This window comes from Mastigoproctus giganteus, chromosome 9 (genome assembly GCF_048544385.1).
Source record: "Mastigoproctus giganteus isolate SK-2022 chromosome 9, ASM4854438v1, whole genome shotgun sequence".
NCBI lineage: Eukaryota > Metazoa > Arthropoda > Arachnida > Uropygi > Thelyphonidae > Mastigoproctus > Mastigoproctus giganteus.
Window position 1 is genome coordinate 106,130,379 of NC_143583.1, and position 22,284 is coordinate 106,152,662.

A 22,284-nucleotide genomic window follows, 5' to 3' on the forward strand; every position below is an offset into this window, starting at 1 on the left:
AAGCATTGACCCAGAAATTGCCATACCTTCCGATCATTTTAGCAAAAACCATTCGTACAACACTTTATTGAGATTCTCTAATTTTGGCCGATGTAAACATTTCCTCTCAGCGATTTTACTGTAGGGCTCAGATGAGGCTGTGAACTCTAGAATTTTTTCTTTGCCTTTTTTATATTGTAAACTTTCTGATGTTGTATGTTTCCATTAAAACAGTATTGCTCACACCACTTTCTAGTTTCTTAATTATTTCAAGTTTTCACTCAATTTCAACGTGTTCTTCTTTCTCTTCACACCATGAAGTCTATCTATTTTAGGAGCCATTATTATGGGCTTGTAAATACGTATGCTATATATGGTAAATGGAAAGAGTTGGACAAAAATTATAGTGCTGCCACATTTTGATTGCTAGTTTCAAAATGGCGACCACAAGCTTGCTTGTTGTTGCTGGGCATCTGTGGCACTCATGCATGCGCACACATACACACAAAAGTCTGCTAAATGTAAAAAGTTGGAGTTTTCTAAAAGTCCGGATTCTCGGGTGTTCCGGATTTCTGGCATCCGGATTTTTGGACTTTTACTGTATTGGGGTATCATTTTAGATAACAAACTCAGTTTTCTGCCTCATGTGTCTAAACTCAAGAATAAAATCCGCTCTTTCGCATCAGAGTCTCCAGAAAGGAGTGCAGATTATCAAAGAAAACTTTGAACCTTTACTATAAAACCATATTCTTGCCTATTATATCATACGCAGCAAGTATTTAGTACCAAAAAGTATCAAAGGTTAAAGTGAAACAGAAACTTATCTCCACACAAAGATCAGTTCTTCTGATGATCAATAATATTCCAAGGACTGTTTCAAATAACGCACTCCAAATACTTGGCGGTATGGTCCCTGTGGATTTGTATGTTGCTTTCCAGGGTTTGATATACTATCTCAAAAAAGGTCAATCTATGACAATGCTTGGTGTTACAACTAACTCAGCCAGTGAATTTAAAAGGGAGAAGAAAAGGATTTGGAAAGAGAATTTACTGTTGTTTGGCAAAGAAGACGGGACGAGAGTGAATTCGGGCTTGTTACAAGAAAGTATATCGCACAAATGGAATTCACAACAACCCCTGGAGTTATTTTGTGGTTTAGGCCTTCTAGGACACCTTCTTATCTGCTAATAGGGCATGGGTCCCTCCGGACTAAGTTATTTGAGCACGGTCTTACCCGTACTGCACATGTGGGGAATATGAAACGTGGATTCATGTACTTTTGAACTGTCCATTGTATTGTCAATGTAGAGCGGTTTTAATGTCTGTGGTTCCAAACTCAATGGAGAACAATGTAAATATCCTAGTTGAACACTGTGATAACTTTAATGCTCTGCAAATCTTCTTGAGAACTGTCTTTACATGGAGGACTCAGCTAAGAACTTCAGCTTATCTTGGAGATTGACTTCACAAAAGAGAAAGGTTTTATGTGAAAACAGAAGATTTATGTAAATTCTTATAGTGTTGATTTGTTAATTAATGTGTTGATTTATGTTAATTAATGTTGTGTTGATTTATGTTAATTAATGTTGTGTTGATTTATGACAATTGGTATTATATACATTTCTGTTAATTGTTATTAAGATTTGTTTCTGTGAAAGAGTTTGTACTTATCTCATTGTGTTTTTCAGCAGGTTTAAAAGTTATAGAGGAACAGGGTACACAGTGCTGTTAATTGAATGTGGAGGTGGTCTCTGTGGGGAGTAGAGGTTTGTGGAGTACTTATGTAGTTAAATTCTGAGGCTCTGAGCACATTTAAAACAAGTGACGTATATATCTGATTTATACAATAATTAGTTTCTCAGTGGTAACTGAAGGCAATTTGTAGTTTCTCCACTTGACATCAAGATCACTGGCACCCAGCAGTAATGCACTACCTCTGGTGGGAGTGGGAATTGTGCATTTTGGCACGAACAGATAATGTAAATCTGGGCCTAGACAAGGGCATCAGGCAGTAGCTGCCTTGTATGGATGTGTAATACCACAGACATGTTTTTAGGCCTGTTTCGTACAGGTTCTACACCACAACAGAATAACTAGGTGGAGATGATCTTTTGCCTAGGAGCCACCCTTGATTCTGGGATACACATACGCAAAGCAACAGGAGGTCACATATAATAGAGTATCTTATATATGTATAATGAGAATGTTAACGTATATAAAATTGTATATATGTCTTCTTTGTAAGTTTTGTATACAATTTGTAAATAATTGTGTGTCAACTAAATGGAAATGGAAAAAAAAATGGACTCTGGACATGATTCTGTCAGGAGCAGCAATTTTTTCTTCTAAGGTAAAATATTTCTTTAAATTTATACTGTATTTTAAAAATACAACTTACAATTTGAAAAACAAGAAAAACTGACAGTGATTGAACTTGTACGAGGGGTGTTTTTCCACATGAAACCCCTACTTATTTCCCTCTTATTTGTATATCTCCACCTAACCAATTTGTACAGACCCAATCACTATGTTATTTCTTAAACTTATTCTTCTCATACATTACTAACACTGACTTTGTTTCCATTACCATGGAACCTTTTCATCTCCTACCATTAGAACCCCCTATTGTCTATACTATTTTTGAACTACCTGAGCCACCTTTCCCAAAAATCACTAAATGCCATGTCTTAAGTGGCAGTATGATAGATGGATTAAACTGATGTTAACTACCTCCCTGAGCACCCTTTAAATCCACGGTCTTTCTACTTTACTTTGTCTATTGTTCTGACAAGTCCACTCCCACTAACTGAAATATTTCTGAAATGTTTTCTTTGTTCATAAAACTGTTTAATTTTCACATACTATTCTTGTCGAGAGAAATAGATATTTTCAAGACTCTGTGTCTTACAAACTTTTTAAAATATACTGTATGTTCAAACACTTCACAGTAAAGTTACAAACTGTTTATTATTTTTCTTATGGAAATCAAAGAATAATGCATATCGCAGATTTGCATCACACTGAAAATACTGCCATGTGTTCATAAGGAATCCAAAATGTTGATCTTCAGTGACTAAAAACACGTTCCGACTGACAAAAAATGGGAGACATGTTTGTATCACGTTATAAGCGAAATCACGTTTTAATGGGTTTCAGCTGTATTTGGCATGCAATGCTTAAAAAAGGATGGAAAATTGTGATTGCACTCATTCATACTCAACAATGCGCCCATCACAACCACAAAATTATCACTGAACATTCCATCTAGGCCAGGGCTTCTCAACCTTTTTTTGTAAATGTACCACTTGAGACGTTGTTGTACTGTAACAGTAATAAAACATAAAATGTAGAAACAGGCATGAACAAAAAGCATTATTTTTAAACTGTTTTTTTCATTATAACCTTATTTCTTTTTATAACTTAAAATTTGTATAGAGCAGCATCAATAACCAGTTACCAGTCATTAGGATCAAAATTAATGGTCTTTCTTATGTTCATATTGTTCACTGATGGGTAGGATGATATCAAAATTAAAAAAAAGAAAAAAAATTTAAGATTAAGATTAACTATTTTCAATTAATATGAGGGCTCTGCTTACATCATTTATCAAAAATTTGATATATCAGGAGAAATTTTTGTTAATTTTAAATGTACACTAGGTTCAACATACAATTTGTTTTGGTATTTATTTTTAATCATACATATAGCCAAGAATCCACATTCACATAAACATGACGTACTAAACAGCAACAAAAATTTTAAAGCCTATCTGAAGCTCTTATTTTTAACCAAAAATTGAATGAATTTCCTATTTAAAATTCATTGTGCTATTACCCATCACAAGAAAGTTTGTTCACTCACTCACTCACCTTGAGTACTGTATACAGGTCTGGAGGCCTCATTTCAAGAAGGATGTAGAGCTGCTGGAATGAGTAGTACAGAGAAGGGCAACAAGATTAGCGAATGGAACAAAGGGTTGCTCTTACAAAGAAAGGCTTAAGTTTTGCAAATTACAGTGTCTAGAGACTAGGCACAGGCAAGGTGATCTGATAGAGGTGTATAAAGCCTTGAATGGTTTGAGAATATGCTCAATGCTGATGGGATTCTTCCTGTTGCTCAGAATAATCACCCGAGAGGGCATATATTCAAATTGAGGAAAGACAGATGTGTGGAAATTTGCATTTAGCCAGCGGGTAGTTGGTTGGTGGAACAGACTTCCATCCCTTGTTGTGGAAGTTGATAGCCTAAATAAATTTAAGGCTCAGCTGGACAGGTATTTCGAACGAACGGAGGGGTGAAAAGGGAGTGGTGTGTTGTTTTTTTGTTTTTTTTTGGCTGATGCTCCATAAGCTTGCTTTCTTGCATCATATGCCTCTACTAATGCTAATGCTCTCGAACTGAAAAGTTATTGGGGAATCTTTTCATGTCTGACTAAGGATATCATATTCAACTTTTGTTATCATGGTTTCTCAGGAAAGTATGAATGAAAGATAATGTTTGTTTCTGAAAAGTTTTATTTGATATTCATTTTTACACCTTGCTTCGATTTCAGTCCAGTTTCAATTAAAAAAACCACTAAGTGTTGGAAAAGCAACAATCTGATTATTTTCCTATTCTTTAATCATAAATTCCATGACAATAAATGCAGTTACATGTGAAACCAGTAAATTTTAATTCAATTCAATTTGTTGAGCTGCATAAATATATCAGCCGAGCAAGCCAATCTTTTGAAACACAATATATCAATGAAATTATTGGAATTTGTATTGAAGAGAAATAATTGCACATTAGCATTAGTAGAGGCATAGGATGCAAGGAAGCAAGCTTATATAGCATCATCCAAAAAAAAAAAAAAAACTTCCAATTTCACCCATCCATTCACTCCAAATGCTAGTCTAGTTCTGCTTGAACCTATTTAAACTGTCGACCTCCACTACGACAGATGGAAGTTTGTTCCAACTATCAACCACCCGATAGCTAAAGGAAAATTTCCACACATCTGTTCTACAATTTGAATTTATATCCCCTCGGGTGAGTAATCTGAGCAAAAAGAAGAATCTCATGACCACTGAGCTTGCTTCAAAGCCTTATACACATCAATCAGATCACCTCGCAGGTGCCTAGTCTCCAGACGCTGCAATTTTCAGAACTTAAGCCTTTCTTCATTTCTATTCACAAATCTCACTACCCTTCTCTGCACTCGTTCCAGCAGCTCTACATCTTAAAATGAGGCCTCAAAACCTGCAAGCAGTACTCAAGGTCTAGTCTGACCATTGCCTTATATAAGGAGACAATCACCTCCTAATCCCTGCTAGCAAAATTCCCGTATTTCATTTGACAAGACACCATGAGTTACTCTAGCTGCCTGTCTGCACTGCTCAGAAAACTTCACATCTGACTGCACAATTATCTTCAGGTCTTTTTCATTCTCCACTTCCCTGAGTGTAGTACCACACAGTTGGTATGTTATTCTGGGGTTACAGCTACCTATATGCAGCACTTTACATTTATCAATGTTAAAACTTCAGTTCCCACCTCACAGCCCACCTGCTCAACTTTTCTAGACCCTGTTGCGGTAGTTTACTGTCATTAACAACCCTATCAACCTTCGTATCATCTGCAAACTTGGACATTAACCCTGATATATCTTCATCAATATCATTGATGAATACAGAAAACAACAATGGGCCCAACACTGAACCCTGAGGGGCTCCACTAACAAAATTAGTCCACAAAAAGCAGTGTCCATTAATTACCACTCTGTCTTCTTCCACTCAACATCAATAGCAGCAACTTGCCCCTAATGCCCTGCTGCTCCAACTTGTATAGTAGCCTTGCATGTGCCACAGTATCAAAAGCTTTCCTGAAATCCAAGTATATGATATCAAAATTAATTTTTGCATCCAATTCCTTTGTCACCACTTCATAGTACCCAATCAAATTTTTCAGACAAAACTTCCCTTAACAAACCCATGCTGTGTTTGAACTATAACTGCAGCCCTGTCTATATGATCCTGCAGTGCTTTTTTAACAAGTAACCCTAATATTTTCCCTGGAACAGAAGTTAAACTAACAGGTCTGTAATTACTCATGTCACTCTTTGATCCCCCTTTGTTAATTGGGTACACATTTGCACATCTCCAGTCCATGGGGACATCCTCTGATTTGCACATCTCCAGTCCATGGGGACATCCATAATTATGAATAAGGGTTTACTTACTTTTTTTGCTGCCTCCTTTAATATAACTGAATAAAACAGGATAGATCCCATCCACCCCTGGTGCCTTTCTAGTGTTCAACTTCAACAATTTCTTCTCCACTTTGCTCTCAGTTACTATAAAATCATTTAGCTCCCTGTTACAGTTTGATAAGCTTCTGGCCTCCACTTCCCTACAGGCTTCCTCATGTGTGAATGTAGATGCAAAATACTCATTCAGTTTGTCAGCTACCACAACAGGATCATCAACAATCGAACCAATGATATCAAGTGGATCAATCTAATTCATCACTTTCCTTCTAGAGTTTACATATATAAAGAGGTCGTTGCTGTTTTGCTTTGTATCCTTTGCCAAAGATTTCTCATAATCTGCCTTTGCTTGCATAACCTCCTTTGTGATTTGATTACAGACAAACTTATATCTACCATAGTCTTCTTTGTCACCTGATAATTTATATGTAACCCATGCATTTTTCTCCACTGCCACAAGTCTCATTAGCTCATCTGCCATCAATTTAGGCCTAAACCTTGAACAGTATTTCTTATTTGGGACAAAAATCTTAGTAGTTTCCAAGATTACTTCCTTGAATGATTCCCATTTAAAATTTTCGGTTGGTAACATCATCAGTTGATCCCATTGTATACAATTTAATAACTGTCTGAGACCACTGTACTTACCTTTACGAAAGCTTGGTTTTTTTTTTTTTTTTTTTTTTTTTTTTTTTTTTAGGAGCATTAGCAACTAAGGCCATATTGCTCCGGGATATGCGGTTGTCATTCCCTGACCTTTCCGCATCCTCTGTATTTGGTGGTGACGGGCTCGAACCCCGGTCTAATCAAGAAGCGTGTGCTACGCACTGCTGCTCCTTCCCACCTGGCTACGGAGGCGCCAGTCTTTACGAAAGCAAAAACCTGTGCAGTGGAGATGTATGAATGTATACCCAATTCACAAAGGGAGATCAAAAGGTGATACGAGCAATTACAGACCTGTTAGTTTAACTTCAGTTTCAGAGAAAATAATGGAGTCACTGGTTAAAGAAGTAATGCAGGATCATCTAGACAAGACTGCAGTTATACTTCAGACACAGCATATTTTTTGTAAAGGCAAAATATTGTCTGACCAATTTGATCATAAAAGAACTGGATGCAAAAAATAATTTTGATATATACTTAGATTTCAGAAAAGCTTTTGATACTGTTGCACATAACAGATTGCTGTACAAATTGAAGCAGTGTGGCATTTAGGGTAAGTTGCTAGTATGGATAAAGGGATGGCTGAGTGGAGAAGACAGAGCGGTAATCAATGGACTTTGGTAGCAACAGTATAAACACACACTGATTCATGGTACTTAAGAAAATTCCAAACTCTCTATTTAGAACTAAACAGAGAACTAAAACATTATTTTAAAATTCATTTATTTTTCAATTATTTAAAAAAAATTATTTGAACCAGAATTTGGTTCAGATTAGCAGAAATTTGGATTAGTATGGGTTCAAATTACCATAATTGCACTGTAACCAAAATTTGAACAAGTCAGTAACTTTGTATAGTTCCTAACTTGTTAGTGTATAGTTCCTAACTTGTTAGTAACTATACAAAGGAATAGTCTTTAATTAAGATGGAAGATTAGATAGGGAAATAAATAAAATAAGCAAAGCAGGAACAGTGGGACGACAATTAAACATGGATCAGACGAAAAATTATCCAAAAGACAAAACTGTTTATAACACAATTTTTAAGCTTATTTTAACCTACAGAGCTGAGAGCTGGGCAAGAAATATAGAAGTAATAAAAAATTTGAATCTTCAAAAATGAGTTTTGAGAAAATATATGGAACAGGTGGAAGCAATGACAAAACCATATTACAAATAAGAAAAAATCTTGGGGTAATAAATATCCAAGTAAGATAAGAGAAGTAAACAAGATGGTACGGATAAGTCAAAAATGATGGGAGAAAGGAGATGAGCCAAACAGATACTTGAAGAAAAAATGAATGGCAATGAATCCAGAAGCATACCAAGAGGAGAGTGGATCCACAGTGTCAAACATTAAAAGGATGATGGCTTACTCTAACTAAGGTTAAAGATCCAACATGAAATAGGATAGAATGGAGGAAAATAGTGAATGGAAGGATGAAAGCTGAGAAGAAGAGCTGTACTACCATAATGACTACACCCACTGGGAATTACAGATTTGGATGATAAAAGTAAAATATATGATAAAAAAAGAAATGTAATAACTTTTATTAATGTGCTTAAAAATATGAATATCCACATGGGAAAAAAAAATTCTATAAAGGGGAAAAAAAAAAAAAAAAAAAGTCAGAGATCTAAGCTAAAGTGAAGTACTTGTTCACTTTAAAAGCGACTCTTAACTACTCTACTGCATGGCATTCAGTTGCCAATGTTTTTTATGATATAGCCAAGGTGTTCTTAAATGGAGGACATTTAACTATGTTCAACTCTACTGTTCAACTGTTATAAACAGTAGAGTTGAACATAGTTATAATGTTAGGTACTGTACGGCAAATAACATTATGTAATGCTATGTACATTACATGCTTTTCTGGGAGAGGGAGGAACAATTCATGTCTCGCACCCATTATATACATGAAACCATGGTATAATGAATAATACTATTGAAAGGCTTCACTATATAAAGTATTTAAAAGTACAAAATAACATTACTCATAAATGCTCATAAAAAATAAGCCTTTTTGACCAGAATATAAATAATGAATTTGTAAATAAATTCAAAAATAACATAAGTTACAAAGTTTATGATTATATACTCAGTAGATCTTGCTGCTTGAGGCAGAAAAAGGACAATTACTAGTTTCAGAGCCCAAGTTTGCCCTGAGATTACATCATTATTATGACCTAGGAAATTTTAAAAAGGAAAATTTAAAATCAATGTTTATGAGGGCAGATTAAAAAATCTGTGAACTGGCAACACCCTTCCACAGCTATCATTACAACAGATCTGGTGACTGCACAGTGTAAGAGAGTAATCGTTTCTCACTCAACACTCGTGTGATCTTTACTGTTCTGTTCATTATTCAACAGTTAATTCTTTTGTGAAGTATTAATTGCTATGGCTGCTGAAGCAAAAGTTTCTGTGACTGTCAATAAACATTCATAATAGGGTTTTCTGTTGAACCTGGAAAGGAGAAATATAACATGATTCAAGAAGCTGTTCATTATTCAACAGTTAATTCTTTTGTGAAGTATTAATTGCTATGGCTGCTGAAGCAAAAGTTTCTGTGACTGTCAATAAACATTCATAATAGGGTTTTCTGTTGAACCTGGAAAGGAGAAATATAACATGATTCAAGAAGCCTACAGAACTAATACTTTCAGACTTGTAGTGGAAACTTTTTAAAAGGGTTAAAGTTATAATGAAGGATCAGCAAAGTGGGGACAGTGCAAACATTGCTATAATTACTGCTCACTCTGCCAAAATACTCATGTTTGCTCTAATTTTTGATGCTAAAGGAATAATTTTGTGGAATTTTATCCCAGAAAAATTAACATTTCTCTTTTTTTCCTATAGTTCAGTACTTATTCAAAATGATCTTTTTGAGAGTGCCCTAGGTGCCAGTAGAAGAAACAAAAATGACTCAGCAAGTCTGTGGATAAGTATTTCATTCAGTGTTATTCAGCAAATCTGACACCCTTTTTCTGGTCACAGCCACAAGAAAAAAACTCTCTGTTATAATGTTTCAGTAGTGAATGTGCAAATTTATTCAGATTCAGCTTTATGGAACCAGTAGCTTTTGAGGCCTAAGCTATTCTAGTTCAACCTTCCCTTTGCCATCGGCATAGCTTAATTTTTTAAATTCAAGAATTATTTTCAGTTTCAAATTTTCTAGCTAGGCTGTTCCAATGTATCATATCCAAGTAACACAAAACCCTTATTTACATGTTCATTTGATTTGTTTCTTTTTCTCTTCCCCCTCCCCACCAATCTGAGGAATTTTTTTAGTTGTAGGCATTCTAACTAGCTAGTTACAAAGAAATATCCAGATTCCATGTCTTCTATTACAAACTTATTTTGTTTTAATTTTTTTATTTTATTTATTTAGTTGGTTTGCTCCATCCTTCAAATTTAAGACTTACTTCCAGTCTCAATTTTTCTAGAATAGTTGGTTTAATGTAAATATCCAGGTTTCAGTCTTTTAGTACAGATCAATAGTTCCATCCAATGTTACTTTTCTACAACTCTCTGAGTGAAATTTCTATTAAAAACATGTTATCCAGGAATATTTGATTTCTCTTTCTCTCTCTTCAGTTCTTAGGTTAGTAAGTACTTTGTGATTGAGGTTGCCAGAGTGTTGAACTACAAGCCTCCCATCCCAGCCCTTGAAGGGGTTTAGAGATTACTGAAATGCTTTGTCTTTCATTTTTGTTTCACCATGGTACGGTTTCCTGTGAGTTGGGACTACGGAAGATGAAATCCTTCTTTATATAATGTTTATTTAAAATTTCGTGCCCTTCAAAAGTGCTAACTGCAGAGACAAAAAAAAAAAAAAATCCATTTATACTCCAGCCAGGCCACATAAGTCAGAGGAGTCTATAAGTAATAATTTTGACAAGAATACAATCATTAATCATGTTTTCAGTAGCCATGTGAGCTTGAAGCATTCGCATGAGTGTGCTACTTTATACTTTGACTACAATCTACTTTGACCATTTGGCCATGTCAAAATAAGATAGTGTCAACAAGCAGTACATGCTTACAAAGTTTCTTTCCAAAATATTCCTTCATATACAATATGTAGTGTAAAATATATACAAATTCTCAAATCCAACAACTTTGGGGCCAGAACTGCAGGATTTTGAGTTAAATTTGATTGACAGTAATATCACCACCTTGATTATTTAATAACATTATACCATACTGTGCTTTGTTTATATTGTGATATGCAAACTGTACTATATATATGTGGTAGATGACTTTCATCAACCGGTGAAATACCACCACTTTGCTTATTGGAGGCTTGAAGTGGTGAAACCCATGTTTAGTCTCTAGAGCAAAGTTTCCGGCACACCCCTCCCCCCATACTTCTCCTTCAACCCATGCACGGTACTAAGTACTATAGGTTTTGATACCTTTCGTGTTTGGGGTTTTCTTAAAAAAAAAAAAAAATAATAAAATAAAATAAATTATTACCTGGCTGAAATTTCCATGTCAGGATCTGCAACATTGGACTCTGATATTTTAGATTCATTGCGTCATTTGTACATATGTTACAATATCTGTAAAGTGAGGGAGTAACATACTTACACTGTTCACAAAAGTGGATCTTTTTTTCACCTTTCAGTAATGAAATATCATAAGCAAAACAACAGAAACATTGACAATTATATATTGTTAGAGATTACAAATATGGCCATGATATTTATTTAAAACATACCTTATAAGGATCAAGGACTCTCAAGTACAGAACACCATCTATGTTCAAAGTAACGTTGTCTAAAAAAACAGCAAAAGGAAAGAAATCAATATGTTAAATTATAAAACACACAAACATTAAAATCAGAAGAAATCATAACAATACAGTATGCATGTGAATATAATTCAGCATGATACACTAAAATACAGAACTGACTTGCAACAGCTGCCAACTCTCTGGATTTGTGATATAGAATCCATCTTTCTTATTAAATTGACATTCTCGGTCTCACCATCATAAGATAGTTGGCAACAAAAAGTTTCTCTAATATCTTTTTGCAAAATTTCAGTTTTGTTTCATCTTGTTATTTTCACAAAAAAATAATAAAACTGCATTAAAATTAGAGCTTTTTTTAAATTTTGAAAATTTCTGCTTATTTTTTTAATTAACAAATTGCCCATCAGGTGTGCTGTGGTAGTTTGTGTTGCAAAATAGAAATGCACAATAGTGTTGTTCTCTGTTATGTGCCACTTGTGTAGCATGATGCTAATTAACAATGTATTTCAGAAAGATGCCCAAGAAATACAATGTAATACTTCAGAAGACATATGCAAGATTTCGAGTACATTGTAAAATCTGAAAAAGGTAACACATTTGCCTTGTGTACTGATTATAGACATGATTATTAAATTTCAAGCAGAGGGAAATGTGATGTAATCACATATTTGCAAACAAATATACTTAATGACTGTATGCAGTGCATAGAAAGAAATATGATGTGATATATGCATCTCTTGTCACAGAACATAATCTTCCTCTTAGTTGTTTATAATCATACAGGCGTGTTGCTCAAAAATGTTTCCTGATAGCAAAAAGCAAAAAAAAAACATGACGTTGGCGCCATGGAGCAGAAGGTGGATTCATGAATAACATCATGTGAAATGAAAAATACAATTTAAGCTTAATAAAATCAGTTTGTTTGTGATAACCTTTATTGTTGCATGTTTGCACTGTTATTTTCGATGTTGATGGCCGGACATCTGCCTCTAATTGATCTTGCTGGCATTTACCCTTACGATTCTCTCTCTTGTGTTCCGCCGCCGAATTTGGTGCTTGCTTTTCAATGTTAGATTTGTGATTTTGTCAAAACTTTTGAAGACGTTTAGTTGATGCAACTTTCGGCATCGTCACAACCTAACTAAATGAAACACAACCACACTGCTTGACAAATGCAAAGTAACTGAACAATGTAGTTACTTTAACGAGTTATTCAACTCTCGAAAACTAAAAACTCTATTTGAAATCTAGTTATATATCCTTGTAGAGCTCTCAAAGTGCAACAATTTTGTTGCTTACTATTTTTGTCAAACATTTATAGTTTTCAAGATATTGCAAAAACAAACTTGAAAATGCTCGAATTTTTCAACTCTCTCAAATTTGCATCGATATTACTCGGGAACCATAAGAGCTACATCAAAACTATTTATAGATGTAAAAACTACGTTTCCTGCTGAACAATTTTGTCACTTACTGTTTATGTCTATCTGTCATAGTTTAGACATTATTGAGAGTGAAATGGCAATGGCAAATGACCAAAATGTGATCTTTTTAGTTTTTTTGGAATGTGTTTTGCACTATTAGTTGCACGGATAGGGAAAGAAAGTAGTAACCACAATTTTCAATTGCTACAGATGGCAGTGATCAAAGTAATCTTAATCTATATTCGCTGTGGTGGCCTCTTGTAATAAAAAAAATTTCCAGGTTGAAAGTAAGCTGCTTTCCATTTAACAATCTCAGTGCCAGCATTGGAAGGTAACTCTAGAGGGTACAACACTGAACATCTGAACAACGTGAAGGCATGTGGAATTCCTTGGGAGAACTGTTCGGCACTTAGTTTTGATAATGCACCTCTTATAAGAGATATAGTGCAGAAATAGAGAGATAATGCAATGTTAAGCATAAAAACGGGAGTAGCAAAGGTATTAAAAGAGGAGATTGAGTACTTGGTGGTAATAAGCTGCCACTGTCATCTTATTAATTTGTGTACCGAATAGGGATCTGCATGTCTTACTGTGAGAGTAGATGAATACCTAGTGGAAATTTAATATTCTCTAGAAGGACGTGCTAAAAGGAGAGATAAATTTCAAACAATTTTGACTGATGCATGCCACTGAAGGAAGAAAAAAAAAAAAAAAAAAGATTTAGGCATGCATGTACACTTTGGCTGTCTTTGGTTAAATATGTAACTAGACTGGTAGAACAGCAACAATCTTTGGGTCATACAAGCTGATAATTCTAAGTATGTTATCCTTGCTTTTGTTCATGTTCCTCTCTTTTCTGGCTAATAAAGTAATTTGTTTATTTATTTTAAATGTTATGCTAGCATTTGAGAATCTGAACTTAACTCTTCAATCCAATATACCTCATTTCCATGTACTGAGGTCATGTCCTAGATATATTAAAGAATATTATATGTAAATTTATTTTACCAACAGTTTTCAAATCTACTTTCATTTTGAAAACTGATTACTACAGAAGAATAAGTTGGAAGGATGATGCTGAGTAGTCATGAGTATTTCTACTGCCAAGGTCACGGAGCATCTAAAACAAGAGAAGACTTTGTTCTGCTGAGTGAGGATGTATTTGATAGCTGATTGAAACTACATGGTGCACAAGTTCCCTCTGAAAAATTATGTCACTTTTTTTTTTTTATAAGTCAAGAATATACACAAACCAAGGAACTACAGCAGTTAAAATCATGGATTGCAACTTCTTTTAAAATTCCGGTTATTCCAATTTGATGAATTTGGTCAAGAATCCATCATCTGTTCATAAAAATTGCAAAAAACAAAAAAAAAAAAAAAATCACAAAAAATAAAAACTAAAGCAAGGCATAAAATCTATGTAAATACAGACCATTCATCTTATATGTGGATTGTTCATTTGTCTGTGAGATGAAAAACTTCTTTACAGATGACACTCACATAATCTATATTAATCCCCGAGTGATTTGAAATGACATGGCCTGATAATTAAAATAAAGAAGATTTAAAAAAAAAAAAAAAGACTTTTCTCACAGATGAGTACTCTGTAGTAATGAACCATAGTTTACCATTTGATGAATGTGATTTGACCAATCATATTTGAACAGTTGTTATCAAAACAATTCCATATAACAAGCTATTTATATCTTTAAAGAAGCAAAATCAATGTTTCAACTTCCTGTGTGTGTGTGTGTGTGTGCATGCGCGCACATAATGTTTGCAACCGCATGTACTCGAAGATCCAGATCAGGATATTAAATGTGTGGGGCCAAAAACATTTCTGCCTATGACCGTCTAACACACTCCTTTCAAAAAACCACAGAAACTATTTCTCTTATAAGAGGCAGAATTCCAGAATCTAAGGAAGTGCATCCAGTTGACACAGATGGACAATGCAATTCTGAGTCAGTTTCGTGTGACTGGGAAAGCAAAAATGAGAGTAGGAGTGTGTTATAGGCCTAATGACTCTGAGTACAATGAACTTTTGTACAGAGAAATAGAATGGGGCCAGTAAATCAGATTGTGTCATAACGGGGGATTTTAACATCCCAGATACTGACTGGTAATTGTGGATTGGTCATTGCACACTAGCAAGATGTTTGTGGATTAACTGAATGATTTCTGCAGTAGCACGTTCAAGAGGCAACAAAAGAGTGTAACACTCTTGATCTGGTTATCAGCAGTGATTATTTGTGCATTAGGAATTTGCAAATAAAGTAACCACTAGGTGGCAGTGATCACAGTCTACTGATGTGGGATTTACTTAAAGTTATAATTACCATTAGGGGTAAAAGAACCGGTTTTTGTTTCCGTAAAAGTGACTACAGTGGTCTCAGACAGTTTTTAAATTCTGTTCAGTGAAACGAACTGATGATGTTACCAACAGCAAATTCTAAGCAGGAAGTATTCAAAGAAGGAACCAATCACGGAAGCTACTAGGATTTTCATATCGATTTAGAAATATTGTTCAAGGTTAAGGCCTAAATGGATATCAGATGAACTAATGAGACTCAGGGCAGAGAAGAAAAATCATGGGATGCATTTTTATCAGGTGAAGAAGCCTATGGCAGACATAAGCTAGTCTGTAACCAAGTCACAAAGGAGAATAGGCAAGCGAAGGCAGATAAGAAATTTTTTGCAAAGAATGCTAAGAAAAACAGCAAAACCCTCTTTACTTATATAAACTCTAGAAGAGGATGAATCAGATTGGTCCACTTGATATCAATGGTCCGACTGTTGATTATCCTGCTCAGGTAGCTGATAATCTGAATGAGTATTTTGCATCTATATTCCCACATGAGGAATTATTAAAGGAGTAAATGCCAGAAGTTTAACAAACTGTAATAGGGTGCTTAATGATTTTGTAATAACTGAGAGCAAAGTGGAGGAGAAATTGTTGAAGATAAACATAAGAAAGGCACCTGGGGTGGATGGGTGGATGGGAGGCGGCAAATGAAGTAAGCAAACCCTTAGCCATAATTATGAGAGCATCCTTGGACTCAGGGGAAGTCCCCTCGGACTAGAGATGTGCAAATGTATGCCCCCAATTCCCAAAGGGGGGGGGGTCTAAGGGTGACATGAGAAATTACAGAACAGTTAGTTAAAGTTCTGTCCCGGGGAAAATAATGGAGTCACTGGTTAAAGATGCACTGCAGGATCATCTAGACAAGACTGCAGTAATAATTCAGACACAGCATGGGTTTGTTAAGGGAAAGTCTTGTCTGACAAATTTGATTGGTACTATGATGTGTTTATAAAGGCACTGGATGCAAAAAATAATTTTGATATATACTTGAATTTCAGGAAAGATTTTGACTCTGTTGCACATGGAAGACTACTGTACAAATTGAAGCAGTATGGTATTAAGGGTAAGTTGCTACAATGGATAAAAGGGTGGTTGAGTGAGAGAAGACAGAGAGTGGTTATCAGTGGACACTGCTCTTCGTGGACTAATGTTATTAGTTGAGTCCACCAGGATTCAACAATGTGCCCATTGCTGATTCCTATATTTATCAATGATATTGATGAAGCTTAATGGCTTAATCAGGCTTAATGTTGAAGTTTGCAGATAATATAAAGGTTGGCAGGATTGTTATTGACAATAATGGCAGTATGCTACTGCAACAGGATCTAGAAAATTTAGGCAGATGGGCTGAGAAGTGGCAACCGAAGTTTAACTTTGACAAATGCAAAGTACTGCATGTGGGCAAAAGTAACCCCAGAGAAACATACCAACTGTGTGGTACTACACTTAGGGTGGTAGAAAATAAAACAAACCTGAGAGTAACTGTGCAGTCAGATATAAACTTTTCTGATCAATGCAGACAGGCTACCAGAGCAGGTCATGGGGTATTGTCAATGATATACAGGAATTTAGGAATTTTGCTAGCAGGGAAAAGATGATTATCCCTTAATATAAGGCAATGGTCAGGCCATGCCTTGAGTACTGCATACAGGTCTGGAGGTCTCATTTTAGGAAGGATGTAGGGTTACTTGAATGTACAGACAAGGGAAAAAAAATTGGTGAGGGGAACAAAGGGATCCTCTTACCAAGAAAGGATTAAGTTCTGCAAATTTCAGCAGCTGGAGACTAGGCACCTGCAAGGTGATCGGATTGAGGTGTATAAGGCCTTGAATGGGTTGAGCACACTGAATCCTGACGAGATTCTTCCATTTGCTCAGATTATGAATCCAAGGGGGTATAAATTGAAACTGAGGAAAGACAGTTGTAGAATACTTTAGCCTTTAGAAATTTGCCTTTAGCCAGAGGGTGGTTAATTTCTGGAACAAACTTCCATCTGTCGTCGTGGAAGTTGATAGCTTAGATAGATTCAAGGAGGAAATGGACACACTTTTAGAGGGAATGGATGTGTGAAATTGGGTTTTTTATTTATTTTTTTTTTGGCTGATGCTACATAAACTCATATGCTTGCTTTCCTGCATCACATGCCTCCATTACTATTACTTTCCAAATGGGTAAAAGGCCCATTTATACCATGAAAGACTAACAAATTCAAAAAAAAAAAGTCAAATAAAAAATAAGAAGAATATAAGCTGAATCCATATCATTAACTTATAAACTTAATCCTAATGGAAAGAACTCAAAAATTACATTTCTTAAAACTAGTTAGTATAATCAAAGTTTCATTTAACAAAAATTTTAATAAAACCTAAATAAAATGAGTGGCTGCTTACCAAGAGTTATAGCAGACTGTTTTGGTATATCAATTGCAAGCTCTTTAAGACTTTGAACATATTTCACTTTATCAATAAATGGAATAAGAAGGTTAAAACCCTGAAAAACAAGAGTTCAAAAATTACTACTCAGCTTATTTATTCACATGTGAACAGCAAACTTCAATAAAATCATTTATATTCCCTCTAAAATAGCTTAAGTTACAATTGTCTGACTTCTAACCACAAAGGGATACAGCATATCTTAGCAACTTATCTCTAAACCCCAACAAATGGGCTGTGTTAAAGTAACTAAGAGCAAACGTTAAGGCTATCTGCACACACAACACTTTTGGGAGTCGCTATGTGGAACTTTCTTTACTGCTTAAAATTTATTGCTTTTTATAACTTTTGATTCAAAATTAGAGCATAATTATTATTTGATATTGTCTGATTAAGTTGGTGAATTTGTTCATTACTTGTCCATTAATTGCTTAAGAAATCACAATCAACTTCTTCCACCAGTGTGGTGTATCGACAAGAACATTTGAAATTTGCCACCACTATTATCGACAAAGGCAATACTTGGAGGTTTCTACATAGGTAGTATAATCAGTATCAGAAGAAGTCTATAAAGTATAATTTATAGCAATACAAACGGGTTTTAATAAAATTACTATCTCTTGGTATGTAACGTACCACATTAATATTCACACAGCCTTTGTATTGGTGAATTTGCACTAATATTGTATCACGTAACTAGTAGTATAGTGTAGTGCATAGTAGTGGAATTGTAGGGTTTTAATTGTGGTAAATAAGTAGCTCAAAGACAATCAAGTAAGAACATAACAATATAGCATAATACACACAACATAAACTTGATAGCGCAATACATATAATGCAAACTTGATAGTGTAACATGCATTATTGCATTTAGGTATCTATCAGTTTAGTATAGTATTTTCAAATTAAAGTGAATTTAAACAGAAACCATGAAGGGACGCTTATGAAATCTGCTGCTTATGCACCTATCTGGATGGGACATGATAAAGCCAATGGGGGATGTCTTTGTGTTTGTTCAGTGCAAAGTGTATGAGGAAATTAGGCATACTCAAGATTCAGATGGGAGTTTATGAGAGCTTGAAGAAGAACAGGGTGGATGCTCTCAAAGGAATTAAAATAGGCCAAGAATCATTTTAATAGTCATGGTAAGACATTTCACCCTAATCAGCATGAGGACCCTGTGAACTTTTAGTTGTGAGTTGTTTAGAAAACTGGCCACTGCAGTTGTCCTTCAACTGTAGAGGAAGTTTATGTTTACTTATGGCCCATTTTAAAAGTCAAAACACAGCAGAGAAAAATGGCCTAACTGTGCTAGGGAGGCATTACCCCAGGTGCCCATACCTCTGCAGTATATAAAAGCAGAGAGTATACTGTGATTTTTATATAGTTTTTGGTAGTTGTGACATCATTAATATACTGTAAGTGATGTTTAGCAATTCATCAGTATCGAACTGCCTGGGTTATGCCATGTGATTACTGAAGCACAGCTCAGGGTCAAAAACAATCCCAAGATCTTCTGCTTATTTGGGCTTATTGACGATGGGGGTAGGAGCATTACACAGTGTTGGCTGAATATAGGAAGACATTTCTTTAAGGAGAATATCATAAATTCAGACTTTTCTGGGTTTACTTTCAGTCTGAAATGATTCAGGTAGTTTGCAAATTCCAGGAGTGTGTTATTAATTGATGCAGTTACCACAAGATCATTATGTGGAGCTTCATATCATCAGCATAACATAAAACAGTGTTTCTCAATCTTTTTACTCTCGCGGCACATTTTCCAAAGAAGAAAAATTTTGCGGCACACCTACGTAGTCATAGAAGAAGAAATTTCTAAATTAAATAAATAGAACGAAAAATAATACTGTATAACAATTTTTTTATTTATACTTATATTATATCTGTGTTATGCAAACAATTCTTACAACCAAAATAAAATATAAAAATAATTAAATAAATAATTACAAAAAGAAAATATGTACGCCTTCAACAAAGCTTTAAATTATTCAAATATTTGATAGAAATCAAATGAATTTTTATTTAAAAAATTATAGTCAATGTGAAATATGTGATTGGCGATGTTTTGTTATTTCTGCTATATCAGGTCTTATTTCAGACAGAGCAACTCGCAGGTCATCTTCGACATTTTCCAATCTTGATCGTTTTTTATTTTTCATGTTAGTGAGAGTTGAAAATCCTAACTCACATAAATACGACGTAGAAAATTGGAGTAAAATATTTATTGCTCTTTTAGATAACTTTGGATATTCATCTCTGACTGAAATCCAAAAAGTATCCAAATGAAATTCCGAATGTTTGATTTTTAATGTTCGATCGGATGAAAGGGAAATCAGTTCTTCCTCTTCTTCAAGACAAAGATTCCAGTTTGATGTATCATTAATAAAAGGATTTCGAATCCAGTCATATTTTTCCGATTTAATAGATGGAAAATATGTTTTTATTGCCTTTTGAAGCAATTCCAAATGGCTCTTCACCACTGGTGCAAGAAAATTTCTCATCTGTTCAGGAATCTTAGGAAACATAGCTAAATTATTTTCATCAAGTTTATTCATCCACAAGCATAATTTTTTATCAAAAGCAATTAACTTATCTGTTGACGTTAAGATATTTTCGTTTCGCCCTTAAGATGTGCAAATATATGTTCTATGTAAGCCAGTTTTGCAGACCACAATTCATTCTTAAAACAATCATAAAATTTTTGTATTTTCATACGATTCTTTTGTTTTCCTGCTGTATTTATTTCATTTTTAAAAAATGTACAAAGTTCTGCTCGCAATTCAAATACACGGGCTAAAACTTTTCCTCTAGAAAGCCAACGAATATCATTATGTAGTAATAAACAATTGTAGTTAGATTCCATGCTGTCGCATAATTCTTTGAAAATTCGTGATTTTAAAGGTCTGCTTTTAATATAGTTAACAATTTTTATTACGTCATCTAGTACAATGCTTAATTCTGTCGGGAGAGTTTTGCCTACTAAAGCTTCTCGATGAATAATGCAATGTGTAGAAATAAGATTTGAATTTTTTTGTTTTGCAAACGCCAAAAAACCTTTTTCAGGTCCGATCATCGATGCAGCACCATCTGTACAAATGCCTGTACAAAAATTCCATGATAACTTTGTCTTTTCGAAAAAGTTATCTACACAATTAAATATTTCTCTTCCTGTCGTTCTTCCTGGCAATTCTTGACAAAATAAAAATTGGTTCATAATTAAATCTCCGTTAATGAATCGAACAAATCCCATTAATTGTGCTTTCCCGCTGATATCTGTTGACTCATCTATTTGCAGAGCAAAAATTTGACCATCAAGTTTTTGTTGAACATTTTCTACTATATTTTCCGACATATCGATTATTCTTCGACTTATAGTATCGTTGGAAAGAGGAATTTTATTTATTTCAGCTTCTGCATCTTCGCCGAACATACATTTCACCATTATACGACAAGCAGGACCGATCAACGTTTCTCCAATCGAATGAGGTTTCCCTTTTTGTGCAATAAGTTGCGCTACTTCATAGGAGGCAATTTGTGCTTTGTCAGACACTTTTATTGTGTTTTCCAATTTTTGTATTTGTTTGGCAGTATTTGTCATTAATCGTTCAAAATACCTTTTGTCTTTAGACATCAAATTTCAATGAACTTTTTCCATATGGCGTTTTAGCTTGCTAGGAACCATTGCACTGTTTGCTTTTTTATGTCCACATACAACACATAAAGGTAAGGGGAAATTTATGTCCCCTGTCCACATAAAACCAAAATTTAAGTAATCTTCATTATATTTTCTTGTACTAATTTTCGATCTTTTTGGCTGAGATTCATCGGCGCTGGTATTGTTCATATTATCACTATTTTCAATGGATATATTTGTATCTGCTGCAGAACTACTGTTGCTGACATCAATAGTTTTGTTTTTATTTAAAAATTTTCGTATATCCATTTTCAGTTTTTTCTAATAAACAAAAAACGGTTTTGTAGAACAACCCTAAATTATTCACTTTACAACACAAACACAGTTTAATATGACAATATTAACACGATATATATAAACACGTAATACGCCGCATGCCTACACGTACAACTCCCAGAGAACTAGAGATTGGATCCCGTATTTTGACTTTATGAGGTAATTCAGGGGCGGTGCGCACTTATACAGTATCGCGTCGGTCCGATTCACGTGGTCTGCGGGCGACAGATAATTGATCTTTATTCAAATAGTGTTGGCGCCTGAACTGCAGACGCCCCTGTATTCGGATATGTCAATTTCAATTCGTCATAAAAAGATCCTTCGTGTACTTTATTCTTATTAATGGTATTGTACGTACCATTAATGGTAATACTTATTAATGGTATTGTACGTACAGTGGTACCTTGGTTTGCGAGCATAATT

General features: G+C 34.7%; 1 protein-coding gene across 2 annotated transcripts in view; it reads right to left on the reverse strand.

The window, feature by feature from the left end:
* The window catches only part of Stoml2 (stomatin like 2), a 213,702-nt gene that overhangs the window by 150,846 nt on the left and 40,572 nt on the right, over positions 1-22,284 (reverse strand). For both annotated transcript variants that reach the window (XM_090382179.1, XM_090382178.1), the window contains exons 3-4: positions 17,832-17,931; positions 11,614-11,672 (exon numbers count right to left, since the gene is read on the reverse strand). In XM_090382179.1, the coding sequence (XP_090238305.1) occupies positions 11,614-11,672; positions 17,832-17,931 (159 nt within the window). The remainder of the gene's footprint in view (positions 1-11,613; positions 11,673-17,831; positions 17,932-22,284) is intronic.